This window comes from Podarcis erhardii (genome assembly GCF_964252035.2).
Source record: "Podarcis erhardii genome assembly, chromosome: 8".
In the NCBI taxonomy this organism is placed as follows: Eukaryota; Metazoa; Chordata; class Lepidosauria; order Squamata; family Lacertidae; genus Podarcis; species Podarcis erhardii.
This window is the reverse complement of record NC_138499.1, coordinates 67,199,630-67,226,250: the sequence shown is the minus strand read 5'-3', so window position 1 is coordinate 67,226,250 and position 26,621 is coordinate 67,199,630. Positions and strand designations below refer to the sequence as shown.

Genomic DNA, 26,621 nt, shown 5'->3' with positions numbered 1-26,621 from the left:
AAATAGTGCTCAGCTTTTAAAAAAAAAAACAACAAAACTAACTTTAGGGATATTGACATACAACATATGACAACATAGTAGTTTTGGCTGGTATGTGACCTCAGTGCTACAATAGCAATTTTAACAAAAATCTTTCTAATCTGGGTATAGTGTTTCTTCTAAATATAGCAGACAGTAGTTACTATGTATTGTAGGTTCAATCCCGTATAAATTAGGTTACTTTATTTAATTTCCAAGAGGACTATATGTATAGCAATGCAAACGTCTACAGCAGTGGAGAACCAATTCTAGCAGGAAAGCCGTTCTGCCATAATGGCTAATGCTTGGATCCTAAAAAAATTAACTTAAGAAAGTTCATACAAGGAAAACTGCCTCTTCTCTCCTAACACCCACTATAGAACAAGGTCACTCAGGTTTCAGACTTGTTGTGAAAACCCAGACCGCAGTAAACTTATTTGCATTTAAAGTGTCATAGGACTGTGTGTTTTTGAGCAATACAGTTACTCTGTGCTGATAAAACTGATTTGTAGCTCATTTCTTTTCGGAGATGAATACACTAAAATATGACAGTAATGAGCAATATTACATATACTTCATCTGCCTAGGACAGGCTAGGAATAATAGTACAAAGCCTGTGTATGCTTTGTGTTCAGTTACTGTGTCATTCCTAGACATTTCTCGAAGTATTCGCAGTAGCACTACATGTCGTTTTATTAGTAAATTTAAAAATGGTTTCCATCTGCAAGGTCTAGCTTGCTGAGCATACACTGCCACCTAATGGAGTATGCGAATCCTCTTTTGTGTAGGCAAAGTTGACAATTTTATCAGAGGTAGTTCGTTGTGGTTTTTTGTTTATATGTAAATACAAGAAGGCTGTCATTCAGCAGCTCAGCTGGGAAGCTAGCTGCAGGTTCAGTTAAATATTTTGATTGTCAGCATCAGAAGTCAAAATCTTACAAGGAAAGAAAACTCTCCATAGCAATCTAGGCAAGGTGATGCCTTCATAGGCCTAATCTGGCCAGTGTTAAAACATTTCCAGTGATTTAATTATGCTCTGGGCTCTTCAGTTGAATGGAATAAAAGTGCTCAGCTTTGATCAGATTTTGCCCTGTATTTGCCATCAGTTGAAGGTCCTTCTGTTGTCTCCCACTGTCTTATATGGATGCAGTCAGCAATAGTGAAGTGAGGTTCTGCTACATCAGTGTTGCCCTTAGGCTGGGTCCAGATTTGCCATTAGCTGTCCTTTGGACTGTTTCCAAAGGCCATCCTTGTCCTCTGTCCTACCACTGGAGAAAGTCCTTGTTAACACCTTTGGGTTTGTCCTGTTTAGTCTACTCCAGCGTCCTTTCTGCTGGTCTTCTGCATGCATGAGTAACAGAATACAGCTGGTACAAACGTATGCTCCTATGAGTCTGGCGGGGGGGGGGGGAATGTGAATGGTTACTTAGTTTGTTTATGGTGGTTGCCATTCAGTCTTTATTTACTTAAAATGGCTCTTCTTGACCTATAAAATCCTATGGAATCCAGTTCACAGGACTTTTCACTGACAGTGTCCAGTAGAACTGCCTGGTTTTAGTTTTTAAATAGATTTTACGTGGCTTTGTGCACAGAATCATTACCCCTGGGTGGTTGATAACTTTTTAAAAGCTTTATTTGTGAGGCACAGATTTACATTTCTTCTTATATAAACCTGTCAAATCCCTCCATATAACTAAATTCTCTCAAGGCAAGCAATAGTATTAAACTGTTTCTTCTGAAGCATTTGCTTAAATGGAGTATTCTTGCACCCAGTTTCCAAGCTAGGGCTGAAATCGTAGCCTGGCAGCACCTGGAGGGCCAGAGGTTCCCAACCCATGACATTCCTTTTCTGTCTTCCCATCCAACCTCAAGAGCCCTGCTCATCCTTAGGGGGAAGTAAGTAACCCAGGCTACCACCTACCGTATTTTTCGCTCTATAAGACGCACCCGACCATAAGACGCACCTAGTTTTTAGAGGAGGAAAACAAGAAACAAGAAAGCAACGCAAAGCCTCTTGAGCGAAGAGGCAGGAGCACTCTGGCTGCGCTCAAGAGACTTTGCGTGGCTATCCCTGAAGCCAGAAGAGCAAGAGGGATTGGTGCGCACCGATCCCTCTTGCTCTCCTGGCTTCAGCGATAGCTGCACAGCCTGCATTCGCTCCATAAGACACACACACATTTTCCCTTACTTTTTAGGAGGGGAAAAGTGTGTCTTATAGAACGAAAAATACGGTACTTTCTCCTTTCCTCAAGAGGTAGCCTCTGTCTTCTTCAAACCTCTCCTCTTCTTACCGCATTTCCACAATTACTTCTGAGGCTTATGAGACATCAGGAAGAGTCTGAAGGCTTTCCGAGTCTTGCCAGCCCCACCCCTGCGTTTTGGCATCCCATCCTAGCCAATTACTGGTCAGGCTACTGAAAGGCAAGCCCAGCAGTTCCTTCTCCACAGTTAGTTTTAGATGAGCCAAGCAGAGGCATCTAGGAAGAATAGCAATGACAGTTATAAAAAGAGAAGAGAGATTAGAAGAATAACAGAAGCACTGCAGATTATCAACATACTGATAATGAATTTAAAAGAGGAAATCATCGTGACAAAAGGAAGGTGATAAGAGGTGGAAAGAAGATGGATTGTCCTTAAAAGCTATAAAACAGTAATAATGAAACATACATACACATCAAAAATCAAAGAAGAATTAAATGTTATGCGACAGTTTATATGTTACAGATTATATTTTAACCACTTTTGGGGCTGAACATAATATTATTACAAAATGCCAATGTAAAATATAACGGTAATACAAAGTAAATATTAGTACAAAAGAAAAAAAGGCAGTACAGTCAATCAGAACAATATAGCAAATATCCAAATACCCACCATTCACTTTCACGGGCAGCTTTCGGCACAGGTGTAATTCCCAGCATTCCTTTTGGGAACTGGGATAACTCACACTCCCCCCACCTTTTCCAGTCTCTCATTTCTAATCAAGTTCATTCACAACAGTAGCCATGGGGGAGTGGCCTCAGCCTTATCAGACAGTGAAAGAATGCCCCCCTAAGCAGTCATGTCTTTGGTGTCAGCCCCTTTAGGGTTTCCCCACCAGGACTGTCCTGCCAGGGGTCTCCAAGTAGATACGCTACGCCCCCCCCCCAAAAAAACCACACCTAACCACAGCTATAGCAAATTCTTGTTCTGCATGGGTAGGATGAACTGGCCAAACACTATGGCTCCTCCAACAGTTAGTATCCTCTTTACAGCTCTCCATAGCCTTGTTTCCGACTTGTCTATGACTCAATAAGCCAAGTTAAAAAGCAAATGATTGAATACTCAGTTTTGTGGATAACTCAAATTTTCAGTGATCTCTTAAGAGCACATTGAGCGGAATGACAGTAATAAGAACCAAATTGAAAGGGATCTGTACATGTTGCATAGTTGAACTTTGGAATTATTTACCATGAAATGTGCTGATGGCCACCAACTTAGAGGGCCTTAAAAAATTCATGGAGGATCTGGCTATCAAGAGTTACTAGTCATGATGACTGTATTTTACTTTCAGGGTTAGAGGTACCATGGCTGATATCCAACTACGCTCTACTGAGAGTAGATCCATTTAAATTAATGGACTTAAGTTTCTTATGTTGATGGACTTCAGTAGGTTTGCTCTGAGTATGACCATCATTGGCTATCATCCCATGATTTTGAATACCAGTTGCTAGGAAAGAACGCTGAGAGAATGCCATTACCCTCATGTCCTACTTTTCAGCTTTTTGGACTAGATAGGCTTTTGGTCTGATCACAGTTGTTAAATCTGCATGTAATTAAGACATGAATAGCCTCTGCTGTATCTGTCTTCTCCAGAAGAGGCCATAACTTCCAAAACAGCCGAATCTCATTAAAAATAAAGAAATCTATCCATAGTCACCACTTGACTATCCAGGAAAAGTAATGGATCCAGGAGCATCTGCAAGCTAAACCCAAATGGTGGAACTGCAGTCTAAAGTACATCAATCTGATTAGTTTTATCAGGAGTGTAAACAACACTCCCTTGGATTTATCTCAGAAAAAGTGATTGTGTAAGGCAGAGCTTCCCAAATTGTGTGTCACGGCACATTAGTGTGTCAGTTACAGTGTGTAGGTGTGTTGTGCAAACACTCCCCGCGCTCCTCCCAGGGTTGGAAAGGGGTTAGTTTAACCTCCAGTTTGCTAGTAAAACTGAATTACTGTGTTGTGAAATGATGCATGTCTAAAAAGTGTGTCACCAACATGAAAAGTTTGGAAAGCTCTCGTGTAAGGTGTGTTTACTGCTCAGTGACTGCAGAACCGAGGAGTGACTTACATTTGTGGAATAGATTAATCACTAAAGAACTCCCAATATGACCCCAAGCACAATGCTTTTTATTTCAATTTAATTTTAATTTTAATTCAGCATTGCAAATCATGGGCTCCTCATTCATAACATCAGTATCATCGCTTAATGATGACGTAATGAGTGAACGACTTCCATATGTGAATGAGCCATAAGGAATCCTCATTACCATAGATAATCATGCCATAGCACCTCCACCACAGAGCTTTGTTAAGTGGTCATGTGATAAGAAATCAAGTGGTGAACATGCATGTGTGAATTCCCCTTTAAAAGGCTATTTTATGTGGAAACGTCCCAAAATTCTAAAGATGGTGTTGCTTCTCAACATACCTCCAGTGGAGCCAGCCAAAGCAAAAGCATTTGAAGTTGCATTCTTCTTGATGTGACACTTCTATTTTGTTTTTAAGATAAATTAGATACATAATGCCATTTTACATTTTCCAGGCGGCTCAGCATGGTCGCTCTTTGGTTACAAGCTGACGTTTGCCACCCCATATTTTGACTCTCACCTCTCAAGTAAGACAGATATCATAGACTCACCATTGTTACTGTTGCAGGCTGACTATGGTACTTGAGCCAGTAAGCAAGTCCTAGAAATTAATTTGACAGTGGAATTTCAATGAAAACATAACACACTTTGAGTGGAGCCAACTGTCTCATATACTGTCATCCAGTCCATTTGACAAACTGAGCTATGATAATCAAACCACTTACCAGAATACAATTCTGTTTTTATTAATGGATGTTGCCCAATGGTCCTCATCCTATCACAGTCTCACTTGATTTCTTTTTGGCATGCTTTCATAAGCCTGTGTGCATTTTGTGATTAGCTTCCAGAAGCATAGAAATTGATACTAGGTGCTATAGTCAACATCCTGAAATGTTATTTCATTTTTAAAGGGACTTCTACTTACGTATTTATTCAAACATTTTTATGCCACCCTTCAGCCCTAACAGTGGTCTCCAATGTGGTTTATTTAAAAAAAAATTAAGGGTAACAGGATTAAAACTAAAAAGAACACAGCTGAAAGTTTCAATATCAGTTAAAAAAACGAAAAACAACATTCAGAGCCAAGTGGAATCTTTGTTCTTTTTTTACTGCCCACTTTGAAAGCCTCTGTTTTAGCAGGTTTTTTAAAAAATAAAAAAATCCCATTTCCTTTCTTAGCATTTAAGATTGTCTACCTCTTGTTAATGCTTTAGCTCCCTTTTTAATTGTTGAATTGCTGTTTTTATGTTGTCATTGGACTTTTGTGATTTTGCTTTTTTATATATATATATATTAAATATGTACTGAAAAAGTTATTGTTTGAATAGTGTTTGCTATCAGGAGACTAACTAATACATTTAGTAAGCAAGTAAATAAAGTTTGCAAAATACAAACAGTCTTGCCTTTATACGTAGCAAGATGCAGCTCTGCTGTCTATTTTTTGCAATGTAACTGTAACATTATAGCTTTTAGACCCATAGCAAGATAGGAGGACAGGGAATGGAGGAAGGAAGGCATCCTTATTGCTGACAATTGCTGCGTGATTTAGATACAGTATATCTGTTCTTCAGTTCATTTGAGCCAGTAGAATCTTGTGAACAGTGAAGAATAGCGTTCATGTGGTTTCTGGTGATCTAAGCTCCACTATTCAGCTTTCAAGATGTTATCCATAGCTAGATGCATTAGATTTGGGTTTCCCAACCCTCCGACAGTTGAGGCACACATATGGAGGAGTAAGCAATACCTGTCCTCAAAACAATGTGAGTAGGTAATTTGGCATTGGGAGCAATAAAGGTTGGGAAGGACCTAGCTCAGTGCATGCAGAAGGTCCGAGGGTCAATTCTCTGCATCTCCAGCTAGCTTTGGGAGGGACCCTTGTTTGAAATCAGTATAAGGTAACTTGCTATGCTCCTTTGTTATTGTGTTCCATAGTATCAGTGTGGTAAAGACGTCATTGCCCCTACCCTTAGTACATCATTGTCCCTTCCCAATTTAAAGGGTTCTTGATGGTGTGGATCCAATCTGCATGTGTTGCTTATAACCACATTGACCAATAATAAAGGATGTATTGGAGTAGGGCAGGAAAAAGTGGTTCCAGATCTCCATCATGTCTATAGGCTAGCATTCGGAATTCACCAGGTTCCAGGCACATTTCACACCTGGCTATTGGATAGAATTCTATCCATTATATTTTTATCTGCACAAACAGAATGAATTTCAGGAACCAAAAAGCCGTATTGAAAAATATGACTTTTGAGCCATCTGGCCCCAAAATGGCAACTAGGCATTCCGTTTTGGCGACTGTAACCCTGGTTTAAGGGGCCATTTGCAGCCTAGCTTATGTATCTGAGTTTCTAACATTGCTATATAGGCTCTAAACTGAACCACCTGCAAAGGGCTCTAATTTTCATTGAACCATGTAGTTCCAAGGAAATAAATGGGGCATCCAATCCAACACCCTTCCCTAAGACAGAATATCCTCTTCATTTTTCCATTTCTGACCTGATGTTATAACACAGAGCCTTAAACTCATACCAAGTTATTTTGTTTTCTGTTTCTATTCCCATTTTATGAACAGGAAGAAGATAAATATAAGGGAATAAGGGGCAACCCAGTCAGATGGGTGGGGTATAAATAATAAATTTTAATATTTTCATTCTGTAAGAAAGCGAATTTATTTATTACTGTAAAAGCTTGGGATCCATTTCCATGTGGTCCACCCTGCAATGGTAAAGGCTGTACACAAAATTTGTGGGCTTAGGTTTAGCAGACATGGTTGCTTCCCATGCCTCAGTGGTAACATATGACTCAGGTCTAAGAACAGGATGTTCACTCAAAGGGGGTTCTGTTTTATTCTAAATGTGTCATGCACCGTAGAGTGTTCGCTTTTATGGCAGAGTTCGCTGGAGTCGTTAAGAAACAAGAGGCTTGGTTTCTGCTTGTTTTGTGGTCTCTCAGTGAATTTTCTAAACAGGTGATCCATAGCTAACTACTATAAGTAGAAGTGCAGGGCTGATTAATACAGGAAAACAAATTAGTCACAGGTTTCATCCATCATGGAACATAATGTAGTTGATAAGTTTCACGCGAATCAAGGAGCCGTGTAATATGATAGAGCTAGCTTAAATGACATTCAGATTGGTTTAATGCAGTGTGCTGTATGTAGGGCTCTTCTTTCTTTCTTTCTTTCTTTCTTTCTTTCTTTCTTTCTTTTGGCAGCGGGTGAAGGAGAGACAGTTGAAAACTCCAATTGCTTCAGAATACTTCTTCTAGATTGTTGACTGGGGCTGGTTGAATGGAACCTTGCCAGTTACAACCACACTAGCTTCCAGTCCCATTTCACAGCACAATTCAAAGTGCTGGTTTTAACCCTTCAATCTGTACCCAATAGACTGCCTTCCCCTACACAAGCCTACGTAAATGTTAAGTTTGTCTTCTGAAGTGCTTCTTCTGGGTGCCCCTGCCATTAGTTATATGGGAGAATACCATTCTGGATGTGGTGCCTCCCCTCTGCCATGCCAACGACTTACATGCTCAGAGCTTTAAAAAATCCCCAGCTGCATTAAAACAGACCTGCAGACATTTGCATGAAAAGTGCCCTGAAATCCATCGATGCCCGTGACACATGCAACTTGTATGTGGGATTGTAATGTTAATGCTTGATACCTTCATTTGAATGACAATCCATTGTGTTTGTATATGTAAGAGAGCATTCTTCCTCCTGGCCTTGTTTCCGTAAATATTTTTTATTTACTTTTCAGAGGAAAGTTTCCACAAAAGGAGCTGGAAGCTCTCTTTCCTGGGATGAGTGCTGACTTCACCAGTGAAAACTTTTCTGCGGCCTGGTATTTGATAGAGAACCATTCAACTACAAGGTTTGTAAATACGAAATTTGTGTGGATGCTTTAATGCTATCCAGGAAGTATCAGTAATACTGGGTGTGAATTGGTGGTTGATGGTTGCAGATCAGTAGCTCATAAAGATTTGTGCCGGTAACATCTTTTACTGACCATGTGAGGCAGCCTTCAGGTTGGTCCAGAGGTTTCAGCTTGTGCAGAACGTGGCAAGTTAGATTGCTTGTGCAGGCAAATTATCGCCAGCATAAAGGGGCCCCTGACCATTAGGTCCAGTTGTGGCCGACTCTGGGGTTGCGGCACTCATCTTGCTTTATTGGCCGAGGGAGCCGGTGTACAGCTTCCGGGTCATGTGGCCAGCATGACTAAGCTGCTTCAGGAAAACCAGAGCAGTGCACGGAAACACCGTTTACCTTCCCGCCAGAGCGGTACCTATTTATCTGCTTGCACTTTGATGTGCTTTCGAACTGCTAGGTTGGCAGGAGCAGGGACCGAGCAACGGGAGCTCACCCCGTCGTAGGGATTTGAACCGCCGACCTTCTGATCGGCAAGTCCTAGGCTCTGTGGTTTAACCCACAGCGCCACCCGCGTCCCTATCGCCAGCATATAATTGTGGGACTTCAGGATAAGGTTACCTGAGAGATCTCCTTAACCCTTAAATATCTAGTAGTCACTGCAGAGCATGGGAGAGCTTCTCCTGCAAGTTTCAAAGATATCAAAAGCCCATTCCACAGGAACTTGGAGCAAGGCTTTTAGTATGGCTGCCTCTGTTTTGTGGAACAGTATTCCTGTCGAGATATGACAGGTGCCCACTCTCTGCACTTTCCGGAAACAGTTGAAGACATTTTTGTTCTGACAAGCTTTCCCAGCTGGATGAACAGATCTCCTCCATGGGTTTTTCCTTCCCCCTCCATTTTCAACTCATCTGCTGTTATTTTCTATTATGTCTTTAATTGTTTTTAGCAGTTTTTATTATGTTGTGCACATCACCTCGAGACGTACATGTGGAAGGCGAATAAATAATGAATAATAGTAATTGCAAAGGTTGTGGATTGCATCTTAACTCTGAGATTTGGTGTAAGTGTATTAATATTAGCCATAAATTAATAACTCTGGGAACAATTTTCCTATTCATAAGATTTACTATCATGTTAATTGAATGCAAGAGATGAATGAAGAATGCAAGAAAACGTTCACCAGCTTGAATGGCTTTAAAAGAGAATTAGACAAATCCATGGAGAATAAGACTATCAGTTGGTACTAGTCATGATGGCTATCTGTTGCCATTATCACAGTAGGTGAACACCACTTCTTGGGGCTCATAAGTGGATGAGGGCTGTTACTGGGCTTCCCATAGACATCTGGCTGGCCACTGCGAAAACAGAATGATGAACTTCCTGGGTTTTTGTCCAATCCAGCAGAGCTGCTCTTACTTTGCTTGAAAAACCCAATAATTTGATTTTACCGTGTTTTTTAAAAAGTAAACCACCCCAGTACTTTGCCTCTGATATGTATGAAAAATTGTGCTTCTCATTTCACCATTTTAGTGTGTAGAATGCATTATTTCATACCTCCATCTATTTGAAATACCAAACTCTTTCATTTCTTGGAATGTAGCCCTCTAGACGGTAGCCATAATTCATAGCTGGAGTTCATTGTTAACGTATTTACTTATTTAAATTGAATATTCCTCCTCTTGGCATGTTTGCTGAACCAAGTACATTTGTCATTATGACAAGAATAAACAAAAGTACAAGGATAGAAAACCGAAATTTTAAAAGGCAAAGATCCAATTATTGTTTTAGACTAGTAACAGCAACTAGGAGATGAAAGATTTGTATGAATGACATTTTGGTTTGCTATATCATGCAGCTGTAAACAATTTTGTTAATTTGTCTATTTCTATTATTTTTTCCTTTTCTTTCTCTTCCCGCCCCCTCCTCAAAATCTAGTGGTTGTTTTTTAAAAAAGAAAATACTTTTCTTTTTTGACCCACACAATACTGACCCACACAATACTTTGTGTTTCAGTAAACAAAATTGTTTCTAATAGATATGGAGACCTAGCTGGTCTCACCTCTTCTGTAAATCTTCCTACTTTTTTTGTTCTGTTCTCTTCCTTCTCCTTACCTGTTCCAAATGTTTTTGGTGGTGCATTCACATAACCATGGCTTTTTCGTGGTTGATTCTCACATTCCAACCTGGTAATTTACAACTTCCATCAAGTACAGTGGTGCCCCGCAAGACGAATGCCTCGCAAGACGGAAAACCCGCTAGACGAAAGGGTTTTCCGTTTTGGAGGCGCTTCGCAAAACGAATTTCCCTATGGGCTTGCTTCGCAAGAAGAAAGCCCATAGGGAAATCTCCGGGGACCTCTTTTAAATGCTAGCGGTGGGGAGCAAAGCCTTTTCCCCCCCCTCCGGCCTTCAGAAGAGGTCCAGGAAGGCCGACGGGGGCCGAAAGGCTTTGCTCCCCACCGCCAGCATTTTAAAAGCAGTCCGGGATAGCAGGGAAGCGCTTCCCGCTATCCCGGATGGCTTTTGAAGGCAGGCAGGGGGGAGCAAAGACTTTTGCCCCCCGCCCGCCTTCAGAAGAGGTCCAGGACCTCTTCTGAAGGCGGGCGGGGGGCAAAAGTCTTTGCTCCCCCCTGCCTGCTTTCCCGGAGAGCGGAGAAACGCTTTCTCCGCTTTCCCGGACGGCTTTTGAAGGCAGGCAGGGGGGGGGGAGCAAAGACTTTCGCCCCCCACCGGCCTTCAGAAGAGGTCCTGGACCTCTTCTGAAGGCGGGCGGGGGCAAAAGTCTTTGCTCCCCCCCCCCCGCCGCCTGCCTTCCCGGGAGAGCGGAGAAACGCAGCGCTGCGTTTCTCCGCTCTCCCGGGAAGGCAGGCAGGGGGGACAAAGACTTTCGCCCCCCACCGGCCTTCAGAAGAGGTCCAGGACCTCTTCTGAAGGCCGGTGGGGGGCGAAAGTCTTTGTCCCCCCTGCCTGCCTTCCGGGGGCTTTTAAATTGCCCCGGGACAGCGGAAAATTCCTCCGCTGCCCCGGGGCGATTTTAAAATGCTGGCGGGCAGCAGCGCTGCCGCCCGCCAGCATTTTAAGATCACCCCAGACAGCGGAGGAATTTTCCGCTGTCCCAGGGTTTTTAAAATGCTGGTGGGCGGCAGCGAAGGCTTCGCTGCCGCCGGACAGCATTTTAAAATCGCCCCGGGAGCGGAGAAGTCTCCGCTGTCTGGGGTGATCTTAAAATGCTGGCGGGCGGCAGCGCTGCTGCCCGCGAAGCCTTCGCTGCCGCCCACCAGCATTTTAAAAACCCCGGGACAGCGGAAAATTCCTCCGCTGTCTGGGGTGATCTTAAAATGCTGGCGGGCGGCAGCGCTGCTGCCCGCCAGCATTTTAAAATCGCCCCGGGGCAGCGGAGGAATTTTCCGCTGTCCCGGGGCGATTTAAAAGCCCCCGGAAGGCAGGCAGGGGGGACAAAGACTTTCGCCCCCCACCGGCCTTCAGAAGAGGTCCTGGACCTCTTCTGAAGGCGGGCGGGGGGCAAAAGTCTTTGTCCCCCCTGCCTGCCTTCCCGGGAGAGCGGAGAAACGCAGCGCTGCGTTTCTCCGCTCTCCTGGGAAGGCAGGCGGGGGGGGGGGAGCAAAGACTTTCGCCCCCCACCGGCCTTCAGAAGAGGTCGGGGGACAGACTGTCCCCGGACCTGGTCTGAAGGCGGTTTCCATAGGAACGCATTAATTGATTTTTAATGCATTCCTATGGGAAACCGTGCTTCGCAAGACGAAAAATTCGCAAGACGAAAAGACTTGCGGAACGAATTAATTTCGTCTTGCGAGGCACCACTGTATTAGCAAGCACAACACTGCAACATGCCTAGTCAGCTCCTGCCACTGGAGAAATTAGGAAATTGTCCACTAGGCATTCTGGTGTCTCTTAAGTGTGTACCTAGGGTTTTCAATCTCTTCATAATTTAAGTATCTCATTTCGTGTTTATTATATGAATGAATTCAATTTGTTTTCTTGCCTCTTGGTTTCAGTTTTGAGCAACTTAAAATGGCAGTTATGAATTTGAAGAAACAAGCCAACAAGAAAAACGAGGGAAGTCTACAGTATGTCAAAGGAGGCCTCAGTACTTTCTTTGAAGCACAAGATGCCTTATCAGGTAAGTGTCAGATGCAGTATACAGAAAACTATACTGTATTAATTGCCTTTATTTTTGCCCTGATTTCTAGAACAATATGTGGATGGACATGGATTGGACAAATATGAACATTATAGATGACTAAGTTCACTAGTGGAGGCAGGAAGTTCTGAAAAGCTGTAAATTGATAGAGAAAAGTACCTGTTAGGTATTTCCAAAAGATTTTGTAACTTCCCTCTCCAAAAATGCTAATTCTTACTTTTGAATAGCATTAACTCACGTGAATAGATGCTTACATTATTTTACTCTGGTGACTGAGTTAACAGGCTTCGCTATATTACTGAGGTAAGAATTGGCATAAAATACATTTGTTTTCTGGAAATTAAATACATAGATGTTCTCTTTCAGCACAGTTTGTAGCAGGCCCCAGAATTACGGAGGTTTGCATAAACTGGATCCTTGCATAAACTGATGCTTACGTCTCATCTTAAAACAATCTGTATGTAGTTCATAGAAGGAAAAGCTCTCTTTAGTTCTATCAGAAGAATCTGAGGGAAGCTGCTATCTGGGATCAGAAAAGAAGTCCTTTACGTGAACATTTGTCATTACCCATTTGTTGAGAGTGTTTTGTTTTTTCCCCTCGTGGGAAGAATTACATTTCAGAAATGTGAGATTCTGGTCATGGAACATTTACAATGTGTTCTGCACTTTTATAGGCTTTCTTAACTGCCTTTATTGTTTAGTTTGTGTGGATGTAGAACTGGAGAGTAAGTGTGCTGCAGTATCTCATAGAAGGTGCTTTTCAGTATTTAAAAGCTTTTTGGGGCTTTTCCAGCTTTTTGATAGTGCAAAGCAGAAATGCCCTATGCTCTTAAGTCCACACAGATAAAATCAATATTGTGGCACTAATATAATAATAAATGTTTTCTTAGTTTATCTATTGTATTGTTTTGATCAGGCACATCTCCTGGAAAAACAAACTCTTGTTCGTAATTAGTGTTGTAAAATGGATATTGGCTTAAGCATGACAGTTCTCTGCTTTTTAACTAATTGCCAGGCTGTGTGAAAGCCACATAATCTGGGTCTTCTTCCCATTTGGCAGCATACAAAAAGAAATATATTTCTAGTGTTTGCTGGTATAAACAGGGAATAAAAATTGGGAAAGTAGGGATGCCATGTAACTGATGCTTCATAATCTAAAGGGTTGTAGCGTTACCAGTTGCCTTCATTGCTGTTGGACAGGCATGGTGGTCCAAATCCAGCCCTTTAATATATTTTATCTGGTTCTTGGTGGACATATCAGATTTTAATCATGTGGGCAGAACATTTTTCAGCACTTTATTTTTCCATGGCAAGATCTTCTTATTTTGTAAGTTTGTTAGTGAATTGATGCCATTTGCAGATATGAAACTAGGCAAGCTTGGCAGGTTCAAAGAGTTTAGCTTTGTTTACCAAATGCAAGTAATATAAACATACTAAATTACATCACTCGCTAGGGCATCAGAACATTTTCCTATGCAAACTGAAATTTTTCTGCTGTTAATTACCTATGCAGATCATCTTAATTTGCCTAGAAAAATTAATACATCTCTCTTGTCAGATCCTGTCTATAATCCCCTGTGTACTTTAATTGTAAAGTGGTTGCATTTAGATGATGCCAGCATTGGAGCGTGATCATTTGTGAGATGCAGGTAGAAATGGCATCTATGTAACTGACTGAACTTATGTGGGTATACAAAAATGCAAGGTGATCAAGAAGATTTCATATTTTTACATTAAACGGATCCAGTAAAATATATCATTTTACCTGATTTGTAAATCCTTTGGGAATGCCAAAGCAAGCACTACTGAACTTCCTTCCAGTGAACATTTTGTTGTTTGGCAAAACTGTGTAAGATCAGCCCTTCTTTCCCTTTCCCTTTTCACATCTAAAACAATAGTTTTGTAGACATTACACATTCCAAATTGGTATGGATAATGGCTTTTAATTCAGCGTTATTTAGTTAGGCATGTGATGTGTGATACGGCACAAGAAGTCTTAACATCTACTTTGGCATATTTTTGGCTTGCCCTATAGGTTTTTCATTTCTTATTTTCACATGAAAGTCAGTTTCAAAGCATGGGCCTGCAGAACAAGCTTCCCACCCTTGGTGTAAATTGATAAATGAAGGACTTTGGTGGGAATGAATTCAGCAAACATTCTCCCACCACCGTTCTCAAGCAAGAGGTCCCATTGCCTAAACTGGAAATATTCAAATGTTATGTTTTCAGTCCAACCGTTATTCAGAAATCCTGTGTGTGTGTTCTTCATAAACTACCTGTTGTAGTAGGGATTCCTAGTCACAATAGCCCCTGAAATATGTTACAGCACAAGCAATAGCAGAGAATAATAGGACAAGAATAAAGTTAATGGACATCAGGAGTGAAGGAAGCAAAGGGGGGGGGAGTATTTTAATTTGGAAGCTATCATGGGAATCTTCTGGTAAGATACCCTAAATAAATAAATGAAGAACTCAGGCATGGAAAAGCTCTAGAGTTAAGGAAAGTCGTGGCAATGTGCCCAGGTACTGTTAGTAAAGACCAATGGTTTGAGGAAGGCGTGAAAAGTTGGTGAGATAACAATTATATCTAGTTTATCCTATTCCACAGTGCCGCATTGACCTTTCCAAATTAGAGCACAGTAGGACCTACAAAGTGGTATAAAATAAATTTGCTTCTTGAGAGTCAGATAAAGCAAGAAATTATAGTCAATGAAGCAAAATAAAATATACGAAATAGAACTATTTTATACTACATACAATAAAGCCCAATATATAATACAGAATTTTAATGTTAATTTAGAGGACTAAATAAGGAAACCTGGCCCCCCACAGGTTGATGACTTCAGCCGTACTGCCAAAGATCATACTGTAAGCTTGCAGAATAGGAGAGTTTAGAAGTCTGAAGTATCTGGCTCTTATCACCAGTGCCCGCTTCACTAGATCCCTAATTCTTTTGTAACAAACATGTACCGCTCAGATCTAACAAGGGTACTGCTCAGACATGTTGTCTCACCCATTAAAATGGTTGGCATTTAACAAGATGTTTTATTTCAGCAATCCATCAAAAACTGGAAGCGGATGGAACAGAAAAAGTGGAAGGATCCATGACGCAAAAACTAGAGAATGTTCTGAACAGTGAGTTTTGAACACCCAGTAACAGCTATTTATAGACTTCATGTTTTATAACAAGTTGAGGCATATTTCTTGGACTTTGAAATTTTGGGGGAAACACATTTTTTTTACAGATTCTTATTTCCAAATCATGAGAATATATGGAGCCTAAGAGTTTAACAAATGATAGCATTGCATAGGATTTCATTACAAAGGGCAGTTCATCTGGATATGAGGCAGGTTTACGGAGCATAGTTTAATAGCTTTTATTATATCATTTAACATTTCATATTCTTCAGAAGGAGTTTTGAATATCAATCGAGACATGGAATAATTTTGCAAGTACATGGTCTTGTTTCTCTACATTGGATGCCATTTGTCAAAATATCGGATAAATGGTAGCCATTTGGGGAGCAATCCGATAGCAACATCCTCTAACATAAACAGTTTAGGATCTCTGGTTGATCATTGAGGTTTCCAGCATAGCCAGCTTACTCTGACTGAGCTCCCTCTTCCTCGGCTCACCTGGACATACAATGACATTTCTCCTCCATCCTGGCCACTCTGGGACCCAGCCAGCTGAGCCAAGCTTGCTAAACCTTAAAGGGACCCCTGACCATTAGGTCCAGTCATGACCAACTTTGGGGTTGCAGTGCTCATCTCGCTTTATTGGCCAAGGGAGCCGGCGTACAGCTTCCGGGTCATGCGGCCAGCATGACTAAGCCGCTTCTGGCAAACCAGAGCAGCACACGGAAACGCCGTTTACCTTCCCGACAGAGCGGTACCTATTTATCTGCTTGCACTTTGAAGTGCTTTCGAACTGCTAGGTTGACAGGAGCTGGGACCGAGCAACAGGAGCTCACCCCGTCATGGGGATTCGAACCACCGACCTCCTGATTGGCAAGTCCTAGGCTTTGTGGTTTAACTCGCAGCACCACCTGCGTCCCTGCTAAACCTTAAGCTGGTGCAAACCCTGGGAAAGGGCTGTTCTGGGTGTGGGACGAGACAGGAAAAATGGTCACCTCAGTCACATGACCTGGCAACTCAGCAAAGTTAAGGCAGCAAAAAGCTCAAACCCTATTTTAAAGGCTTGATTCTCCTCTGCCATGCTTATTCCAGCTCAGCCAGCAGTAGCCTCACAGCTGAGCGGGGTTTGGATCTGGTGTAGTTTTACATCAGCTTAACTTAACACTGGCTTGCTTTGTGTATAGGATGGCTCCCTGAGTCTTTGATGTGCGCTGAAGACACTAACATTTCCATTTCTGCTATATCTGAGAAATTCCTTAGCCTCTTTAGGTTTTCAGAAATGCTCTGTGCCTCAGTCTGGTGATACCACTTTATTTATTTAAAAAAATTTCTGTTGAACTCTCTCTCTATATATATATATATTTAAATGTGAACAACCCCTTTCCTAAATATAAAAAGCCTTCAAATTACAGAATGTGATTTCTAACACGAAACCTTTGTCACTTAATGGCATTTCTGAAAATACTTGGGAGATTTGCAGAGACACTGGGAGTTTTTGTCTCATGTTATATTCCACGGAAATAATTATATTATGTATGATCAGACTTCTTTCTTAGCTTTCTACTCAGCCAGAGGCTTAGATTGCAAGATCCTGCTACATGAGAGGGTTCACCAGTTCAACCCTGGTATCCCTGCAGGCCCTTGTACCCCCAGAAAGTTGACTCCAGAAAGTCAAAGGACCCTGTGGACCACCTGTTTTGGGGGGACTGCAGAAAGGGCGAGAAAGTTGTGAAAACTGCATGACCAGAAGTGGCTTCTTTTTGCAGAATGGGATCTTTGGTTTCCTAGCACTAGGGGGGAGAGATATTCATGTTCTCTTAGCATACCAGCTTGAAGCTTTTATAGGGGTTTCATTTCAAACCCTGCCTGGTGAATACAGAGATTTTGCCTTCTCTGGATGAAGCCACGGCATTAGAGTAACTGATCCACTTCATAAGGGTATGTTATATCCAGGACGTCCACACCCTACTCTTCCACTCAAACAATTTTAGCAGACGATGTAACCTTTGTCTCACTTGCTTTGAAACACATATCACAATTTAATAAATAACGGGATTGTAATAAACTACATTTTAAAGGAAGAAGACAAGTTAATGCTGAAATCTTGGATGATATATAAAAAAAATATTCATCCCGGCATTCTAAATCAAACTTAAATAGTGCTGTTAAATAGAGGTTCACGTTTTGAAGGCTGGTTTCTAAATATGTGATTAGGTGTTGCTTTTCTCCATGTTAACCAGAGTTTAGTTGAAATAACTTGACTTCCAAACTAGGAAACATTTTTATTTGGCATTTTGTTCAAGAGACGGGGAGTCTTTCAGAAGAACCATTAAAATATGAAGAAAGTGTTTTTTTGTGGTGGTAAATTGCAATGGATACTATACTGGATAAATTCCAGCACATGGCTAATCAGGGTATTTGGTTCAAAAGAACAGAAAAGTATTTTGCAAAAGACTCTTATTTTGTTTCATTGTGATGTAAGTTCTTTTACCTTCCTCAGTGGAAGCAATACTTCCCTTAAACTGTATCAGTAAGCACAGAACTGCATCCTGATAACTGACTCACTATTTGAGGATATGAGGATATTGAATGAAATCAGAAAAGTGACATGAAGGCATTTTCTTCTCCCTTTTCATGTCAGGATGTTTTGTTTGCGTATGATTAAAGTCTCACCACTGCAATTGGAAGTAGTAACCTTTGAACAGCGGTATGCTATACAGAATCTCATATTTATAGTTTACTTGTCTGTTGGGACTCTCATTTCCCTACAGGCAAAGCTGGAGGGAAGCAAGTGTGAGCCAGAATTTCAGGCACAGTTTCTCACATCCCAGTTCTTTCAGTCTTAGGACATCTGGGAAAAGAACTTTAAAACCAAAGTGATTTAAAATGCAGTTTTACCAACTTTTACAATATGACAAATGTAGCAGTTCTGAGGGTTTCAAGACAAGATCCAGTTAACCTCAGTTGTATAAAACAACCCTGTTTGAATAAGGTCAGTTTTTTAAAAAAATAAAAAAAAGTTTGGCTGACAACATTTGTTTTGTATAAAAAAGATGTTGCATACTGTATACAGATCTCTAAAAAATACTAATTTCTTGCCAAATTCCTGGTCATCTTGGCCAGAATAGGTGCCATTTGCTGTAATAGGAAATGGTATAGCATTAATTGTTGCAGACTATTAAAGAAAAACAAATTTTGAATAAAAATAGCTTTTCACTGTTTCTACCAACTGGAAGAAGGCTGTTTTTGAATATGCTGTCTTGGAGTTCCTTGACTATACTGTTCTATGTTTCAAAACTGGAAATTTAAAATCACTAAAATGTCAGTAAATTGTTCTGAGCTGACTATAAATGTTTTTGAATCTGCTTCAGACTTTAAATGAATAATGCCATGTGGTTTTTAATCAAAATGCATTTTGCGACACTTGTTTATCAGAAGACCACATTTGATTTGGCTCGATATCACCCTATTTCATTATTGGAACATTATTTTCTTCCAGATACTCATTTTCCAGAACCATTTTTTAAAAACAAAAAATGTAAAATATAATCCGGTAACCCATTTCTAAAGAATAGGATTTAGCAAAAATACCCCACTAGGTTTGAGACATCAGGTAATTGTGGTGTGTTGTTTTTCCCTCCCTAACAGCCATGAAATGTAGTAGGACCAATTCTCCTGGCAAAACAAAGTTTCTTGCATCGAGGGCTTGAAACTCCATCAGTGTTTAAACATTATTTAGATATAACAATTATTTTACAAAGGCTACTTCTAACATGAGCAGCCCACCCACAGTGTTGACGAGAGAAAATGGCATGCAAGCCACCCAGTGAGACTGATGTAATTTTTTCATCTTTGCTTAAATTATAGTCACTAGACCAGATAATGTAGAAACGTGGGGTTTTTTTTTTACAGGCAGCCATCAAAAGAGCTAAAAACATTCACCTTTTTCTGGTAAATTAAAAATAAGTCACAGGAAGGGGGGAAAGTAAAATGTCTAATACATCTCGTCAGTGAAAGAGGCAGGGGCATACTTTTGTCAAACTGAAACATGCTTTAGTATTGGATATACTATGTTAGGCCATGAAGATTAAACACAATTAACGGCTTGATCTCTCATTATTCAAACATTTAACACAGAAATTCTCATCCACTCAGGTCTTTAGGTTCCTGGTTCAGGATCTACTGAAACCAGTCTGTGTTGCTCAAAACTCTGGATCCGAAGAAAAGTCAGAGCTTGTAATTTGAATAATTTCTTAAACAGAATCATTTAATAGAAAATAATAAGGGCACCCTGCTAGTCACATTTTCCTAAATAATTGGACTTTTTAGGAAAATGTGACTAGCAGGGTGCCCTTATTATTTTCCGTTAAATTTCTGTTTATTATTTCTCTTCCCACCAAAGAACAAAATCTGTATTTTGTTGCTCATAACAATGGCATTAAAAATCATGTTTGCTTCATTGTATCCTTCTGTAATGAAAGGAATGTATTATGTGATGCTCAAATTGCATACAAGGCTTAGGTAGAACTGCAAAATTCAGCTCTGTAGCCAAAGCAAACTCTAAATTCACCACAATGAAGTCAAAGAATTTGGTCTAAGAACTAGGGTTGCCTTAATTGTACTGTGGTTTCTGCCACATTAAAAGTCTTAAGTAATCAACACTTATAAAATATTGATTCAGTACCTTAGGTTTTTTTTTAAAAAAAATTCTCTTACAGATTTAATATGAATGCTTGTGTGTGTTAATGTAGCTATAATTAATCACTATAATTAGCTTGACAGATACATAGTTAAAACTGATTACAAGCTACTCTACTTTCCATTGTAAACAACTTATTTACATGTATGTTCCAATTTTATTTTATTTTTTAAAAAAGGAGCAAGTAACACTGCAGATACCTTGTTCCAGGAAGTTTTGGGTCGCAAAGACAAGGCAGATTCAACAAGAAATGCACTCAATGTCCTCCAACGCTTCAAATTTCTTTTTAATCTTCCTTTGAATATTGAAAGAAACATTCAAAAGGTACTTGTTATTTTAAGATACAGTACAGAGATGATTTTTGCCCGCATGAACACTATATATTTCTGGTGGCAAATCTTTTTTCTTTCCTTTTTGTATTTTTCAAGGGTGATTATGATGTAGTCATTAATGACTATGAAAAAGCGAAGTCATTGTTTGGGAAGACTGAGGTTCAAGTGTTCAAAAAATGTGAGTTTTGAACTTTAAGAAAGTCAGTTAGGAAAGAATAACAGCACAAGCTAAAAAGCCCTCTGTGGCATTTAATTTCTGTTTCTGCGAGGCATTTTGCAATGTGTGGAATAATTACACAAAACAACAGTGCAGATTCTACCTGAGAAGTACAAGAGAATGTACATTATTCTGTACTGCATATAGCAGGAGTTTGTCAGTCCTTTTGGCATTATGTAACATGAAACTGGTTGAGATATGGGGTGTCTTCTTTGGTATATTTGTATCTTTTAAAAAGCTATGAAGTTGCAGCCTGCAGTTTTAAAAAATAATTTTCTTTCAAATCTTTCCAGGCTTAAATTAAAATATAAGTTGCTTGTGTATTTGCCTGAGTGCGGAAAAAGATTCTGAATCCTAGTACGAGTTCTTTCCTGATTCTCTAAAAATACATTGTTGCATATTACATGTGGTTTTGATATTCTGCAAGGTACATATTTCTAGATCTGTAAGTAAACTATCATTTCAGAGTTAAATGAAATTGGATGAAATTAGTAATAAAACAAATCAAGGATTTGACTGAAGAAGTAACAGAAATTCCAGTTTCTCTTTCTACTTGTAGTTAGGCATGAAAAGCAGAGAACTATCAAATGTAATGAATGAGGAAGAAAATTATATGAAGGTGATAGTAGTACAGATAACTCACAAATTATGCACATCTAACTTTCCTGTATTCAGCTGTATATGCTTGGCAATTTTAAAAAAATGTCTGGGGAAAAACTTTGGCAATCCCATCCACCATTGAACCCAATGCATTTTCACTATACACAGTTTTGGCTTTTCGCTCTGTCACCAGAATATACCCCCTGTGTAAGTTCAGAGTCACCTGTGTAACATCTTGCATTTTTTGACTACTAAAAGTTTTGCTTAAAAAGCTTGAACTAATAAAGGTTCTGTTTAAAAGGTTTAGCTTTACATATACATAACATTTTATGCTAAGGAAAACCAAATTTATCCTCTTTACAACCATAGATTATGCTGAAGTTGAAACACGAGTTGATGCATTAAGGAAACTGCTTTTGGATAAGTTGCTCGAGACTCCATCAACATTACATGATCAGAAACGCTATATAAGGTGACCTTTTCACATTTTTTGTCTTTTATATATGTTCTTTGTATAGATGGGAATATTTCTGGGATAATACCTTTTTCTTAACGTAGTAATGTGTTACCATAAAATAATGGCAAAATCTCTATAATGTTTTTCTACTCCAGTGTTTTGTGTGAAACATTAACATCAGATTACATTTAATAGTTTAGATAAGTTTGAAAAAGTCTCTTTCCTGATTCATTTTTTCAAAGTGTTTCTGACGTTGTGTTTAACTGGAACACAATGCATTATTCTAATACTAGGCATACTGGTTTCATGATTGATTTTGTGCAATGTAAGAGGTGTAAAGCAGCTTTCATCTGAAAGTGCGTATTAACAATACCTTTGAAATGGACAATACTGAAATTAGGAGAAGTTAATTATAGAAACACTTTGCAACCTTTGTATTGCTTTGTCCTTTAATACTCGTTTAATTTCACCCTTTCTTTTGGAAGACACATACAGAGCTTTGAAAACACTTACTTATGCAGCTAATCAATATTTTTCCTGCAATGCAGAGTATCTGGAAATTTGCACAGTATACAGGGCATCTTAAAGGAGCTATATATCACTCTGGGGGCAAGAAGTTTTGGTTTCTCTTGTTGTCCAGTTTATTCAGTTGGCTATATTTAACTTGGATAATTAAATACGAATTTAATGGTTTTAGAGATGGATATTAAAGCAAATTATTTTAGCTTATGCCATTTTCTTTTAAAGAGGAGACAAAATAGTGATGATGTTTTGTACCCACATTGACCGCTAGATGCTACTGCACAAGTGACAGAGTTGAATGGGGCAAACAGGGATTTGCTGTTTCATCTGTTGGCCTTAATCCATCTTGTTTCCTGCTTAGAAGCAGTGTGCTATATGCATCCCTGCAGCAACAGAGGACCCATTTTCATCATGATTTCTTTTTCATATTTTGCATCCTAAACTCTGAGACCCAGAACACTTGCTAATCAATTTGGCAAGAGCTTGAAACGGCTCAGTGGGGCTTGTATTCAGGGCATTTTAAATTTGGCACCTAATTTAAGCCCCACTAGGATTGGTTCAAAAAGTGAGGTTTTCAGGCAATGTGTGCCTGCAAGCCCCACTAGGATTTGCTGCGACTGAAAATCCCTGAGTGCCTCTGATCACTGCTGAAGCAAGGGAACTCCCCAGTGCTGCCAACTTCAGCAAGGTTTTCAGGCACTGCTGATCAGCAGTGTGTGTCGGGACACATTTCTAGACAAAATTGCACAGGTTTAATTATGAGGCAAACCTAAAGTTAATTTTGGGTGTCCTGAAGCCTAAATATCCACAAGTTTCTTAATAAGGCTCCTGTTGCAATGGTTGGAAATATTGCATACTTTATATATGACTGACTGGAAAGAACCTTGAAGAACTGAAATGCTGTTTTAGGAACATATAGGGTTTGGGTTTTTTTTAAAAAAGAAAGCTAGTAGTAATGTCTGCCAGGTGCAGACAGGAACATAGATTGTCACCGCTAGTCCCCAGAGAGCACAGTGTGTCAGCCTCTCATTCACAGCCGTGCGCAAGGCAGTGAGAATGGGGAAGAGACACTTGAAGTTTAAGCAGCGCTTAATTGGGTCAAAATCCCATTCCAGTTGTGGAGGAGCAGACAATTCTGTACATCCCATCACCACACGTACTATGTACAGTGGTACCTCGGGTTACATCGCTTCAGGTTACATACGCTTCAGGTTACAGACTCCGCTAACCCAGAAATAATACCTCAGGTTAAGAACTTTGCTTCAGGATGAGAACAGAAATCGTGCTCTGGCAGCGCAGCAGCAGCAGGAGGCCCCATTAGCTAAAGTGGTGCTTCAGGTTAAGAACAGTTTCAGGTTAAGAACGGACCTCCAGAATGAATTAAGTACTTAACCCGAGGTACCACTGTATGTGATAATACCAGTGCTCCTTGTAGCCAGCTGAATGCATCTATGTCTGTGCAGTTCTTTCTTCTCAATGAAGAGACAGAAGATCACACAATTTGGCCCTCCCCCTCCCCTATGAGGGAGAATATTCCTGCTTCCCTTACTGTGTTGCATTATGAGCATGATGGAGAGGAATATTCCTGCTTTTGCCCCACAGAACAGGATTTGGCTCAGGTAAGCATCTGAATTAGGGTCCTGTGTATCTCCTCAACCTGCGAGGATGGATAATGAATCCTCTTGCCAAATACTCTAACTGCTCAGCTTGCTTAAGCCCCTGGAGCTGATGCAAGAACTTAGAATAATTTTTCAGTGACTTCCCCTTCGCTCCCCAAGAAATGTAGGGGAAGTGGTATCACAGCTGAGTAATACGGAAAGATGCAGTGAGGTAGAGTAGACAGTGGGAGGAGCTGCACCCCAAGACTCGGTGTACTAGCTAGAGACATATTTCATAATTAACTGCTTCTTTTTTTCACCCTCTATTCAATTTTTTGATTTTATTTTCAGAAATCTTGAATACTTGCCAGTGGGGAAAAGAAAGAAAGAATAAAAGTGCTCTGGCTTAACTATATCCCTTTATTTATATTATGTCAAACCCCGCAACACACATATACTGAGTGGGGATTTAAAAAGGCTTAAAACTTCTCAGCTTGCTTTGGTGTATTCCTAGGATATGAGTGATATAGGTGCCCCCCCTTTTAACATTACTATGCGTTTGTAAATAAGGGGCTGCCTTTAGTTTATGTCTTGTAGTCTGCATCTAACACAGCAACCTGGCTGAAGCCGAGCAGGTCTTGTCACTGCCTGCACTACCTGATATAAGTGTAGTAAATAAGTTATCATTTGCAGAGTCTACAGACTCCTCTAGCCTTGGAAAATAGTGTTGCGGTATGAATGCAATCCCATATAAAAATGTCATGGTGTTAGCTAGAAATAACTGCCTATAGCAAAACAAAACAGCAGACTGAAAGCATAATACCACAGTGCCTCCATTTCCAGATTCACAGTGAATTTACAAAAATCTCTCTTTTAAAAATAAAAATCAGTATTAATAACTACGTGCACATGCTTTGTTTCTGGATTAGTGTGTCTGCCTCTAGGCATTTACTAGTGAAGGTATTTTTTTGTATTTGGAAACTTAAAGCTAGGTGAATAGGCCACTTTTTAAAACGACTTCAAATGTTTGCATGTGTAACAAGCCTTAATCTCCAATTACCTGCGATTGGCTACCTTTCCATTTTGCTTGGGAACTGGGCCTGTCTTACTCAGAAGTCAGGATTAGTTGTACTTAAGTTGCAATCCTATACATACCGTTTTACCTGGAAGTATGCTCGATTGCACTCGGTGGTTCTAAAATGTCCATGTCTAGGATTGCACTGTTAACTGGAAACAGCTGCCTTGGAATATTGCAAAAAGATGCACATTTAACACAAGCTCTGTGGCTGTCTTTCTGTTGATCGTAATAGGCTAAAGCCGTATTCCACTCACCTGGGGGTAAGCCCCACTGACTGACTGGGACTTACTCTTGACTGGGATTGCACTGTTAATTTTCAAGTCATCAGTTCTGTTTCAGAACTCTGGTTTTTCTCCCTTTTGCCCAGGATTGGGGTGGGTGGGAAGAAAGGGTACTGATCCATGAAACACAGAAGTGGCATGGATTGGTTTTGATTCCTCATTTATTCAGCATAATAATTTTGCAGGTATCTTTCTGATCTCCATGCAGAAGGGGACCCAGCATGGCAATGTATCGCTGCCCAACATAAGTGGATTCTGCAGCTTATGCACAACTGTAAAGAGAGCTATATTAAAGAACAAAAAGGTAATTAATTTTTTGTTTGAAAAAGTGTCCTCCATTGAACCTGAAGACTGCAGTATAGGTTTTCCCTCTGCCGCCCCTCTCTCTCTCTTTGTATAGATTTCGCGTACGTAAACCTTTTCAGCTATTCAGTTTTGATCCATCTTATTTTACAAGAATTCATATTTCATATGAATTCTTATGATTCTTGAAACTGACAGGGAGGAAGATACAAAAACACAACTCCCTTCCTGGTAGGAATGATACCCAGCTACTGCTTGTCTTGCCATCCACTTTTTCTGGTGGTCAAGAGAAGCAGTGACAGCTGGAGCTCCCATGAGAGCATTCCTGAGCTGATGTGCTAGGAAAGAACCCTGGCCTCTTCTTCCAGGGACACAAAAGCTGCAAAACCTTTTTTATGGAAGAAGGTAGCTTGCAATTGAGGGAATGGAAAGAAATAAGTAACTGTGTCTGGGAAAAGAAGTGAGTGGATTTAAGCAGTTTATACTGCATTGCTGTCTTTGCTAGGACCAAGTGCATGATTAAGGCATGCCGAGTTTGATCTGGTTTTAGATCCTGGTTAGTATTAAACCACAGTTCAAGTAAGGGGAAACTGTGGTTTAAATAAGTCCCAATGTTAGTACTGCAGCTGGGCATGCAAGGGCAATACATAAAAGTGGAATACGCAGGCTCTCTGTTTGTTTGGGGGCCAATAAAGCATGGTTTATCAGCCTGAGATCATTATGTCTGAGTTGCGCTGAAGACTCCCCAGAGTGGCAGAAATCTTAGTGCTTAGTGCTGATTTCTGCTGCTGGGGAAATACAGTAATATGCTGTGGCTCTTCTGCCTGATTACTGCTTCTCTTTTTGTCTGTTGACATTGTGTGAGGAAAGAGGGTTTCAAATGGACTTCCCAACGCAAGTTGTATAGCACAACAAACAAGAAAATCAGGAAGGGCGTGCTATGCAGTTAAGAAATGAAGTCTTTTAAACATATCTGTAGAAAAGCCTTAACTTAT

General features: G+C 40.2%; 1 protein-coding gene across 3 annotated transcripts in view; it reads left to right on the top strand.

Moving 5' to 3' along the window:
- EXOC2 (exocyst complex component 2) overlaps positions 1–26,621 on the top strand; it is an 83,108-nt gene that overhangs the window by 5,970 nt on the left and 50,517 nt on the right. For all 3 annotated transcript variants that reach the window (XM_081872994.1, XM_081872993.1, XM_081872995.1), the window contains exons 5-11: positions 8,132–8,245; positions 12,257–12,381; positions 15,456–15,536; positions 20,417–20,562; positions 20,667–20,748; positions 21,757–21,859; positions 25,509–25,627. In XM_081872994.1, coding sequence (XP_081729120.1) covers positions 8,132–8,245; positions 12,257–12,381; positions 15,456–15,536; positions 20,417–20,562; positions 20,667–20,748; positions 21,757–21,859; positions 25,509–25,627 — 770 coding nt within the window. The remainder of the gene's footprint in view (positions 1–8,131; positions 8,246–12,256; positions 12,382–15,455; positions 15,537–20,416; positions 20,563–20,666; positions 20,749–21,756; positions 21,860–25,508; positions 25,628–26,621) is intronic.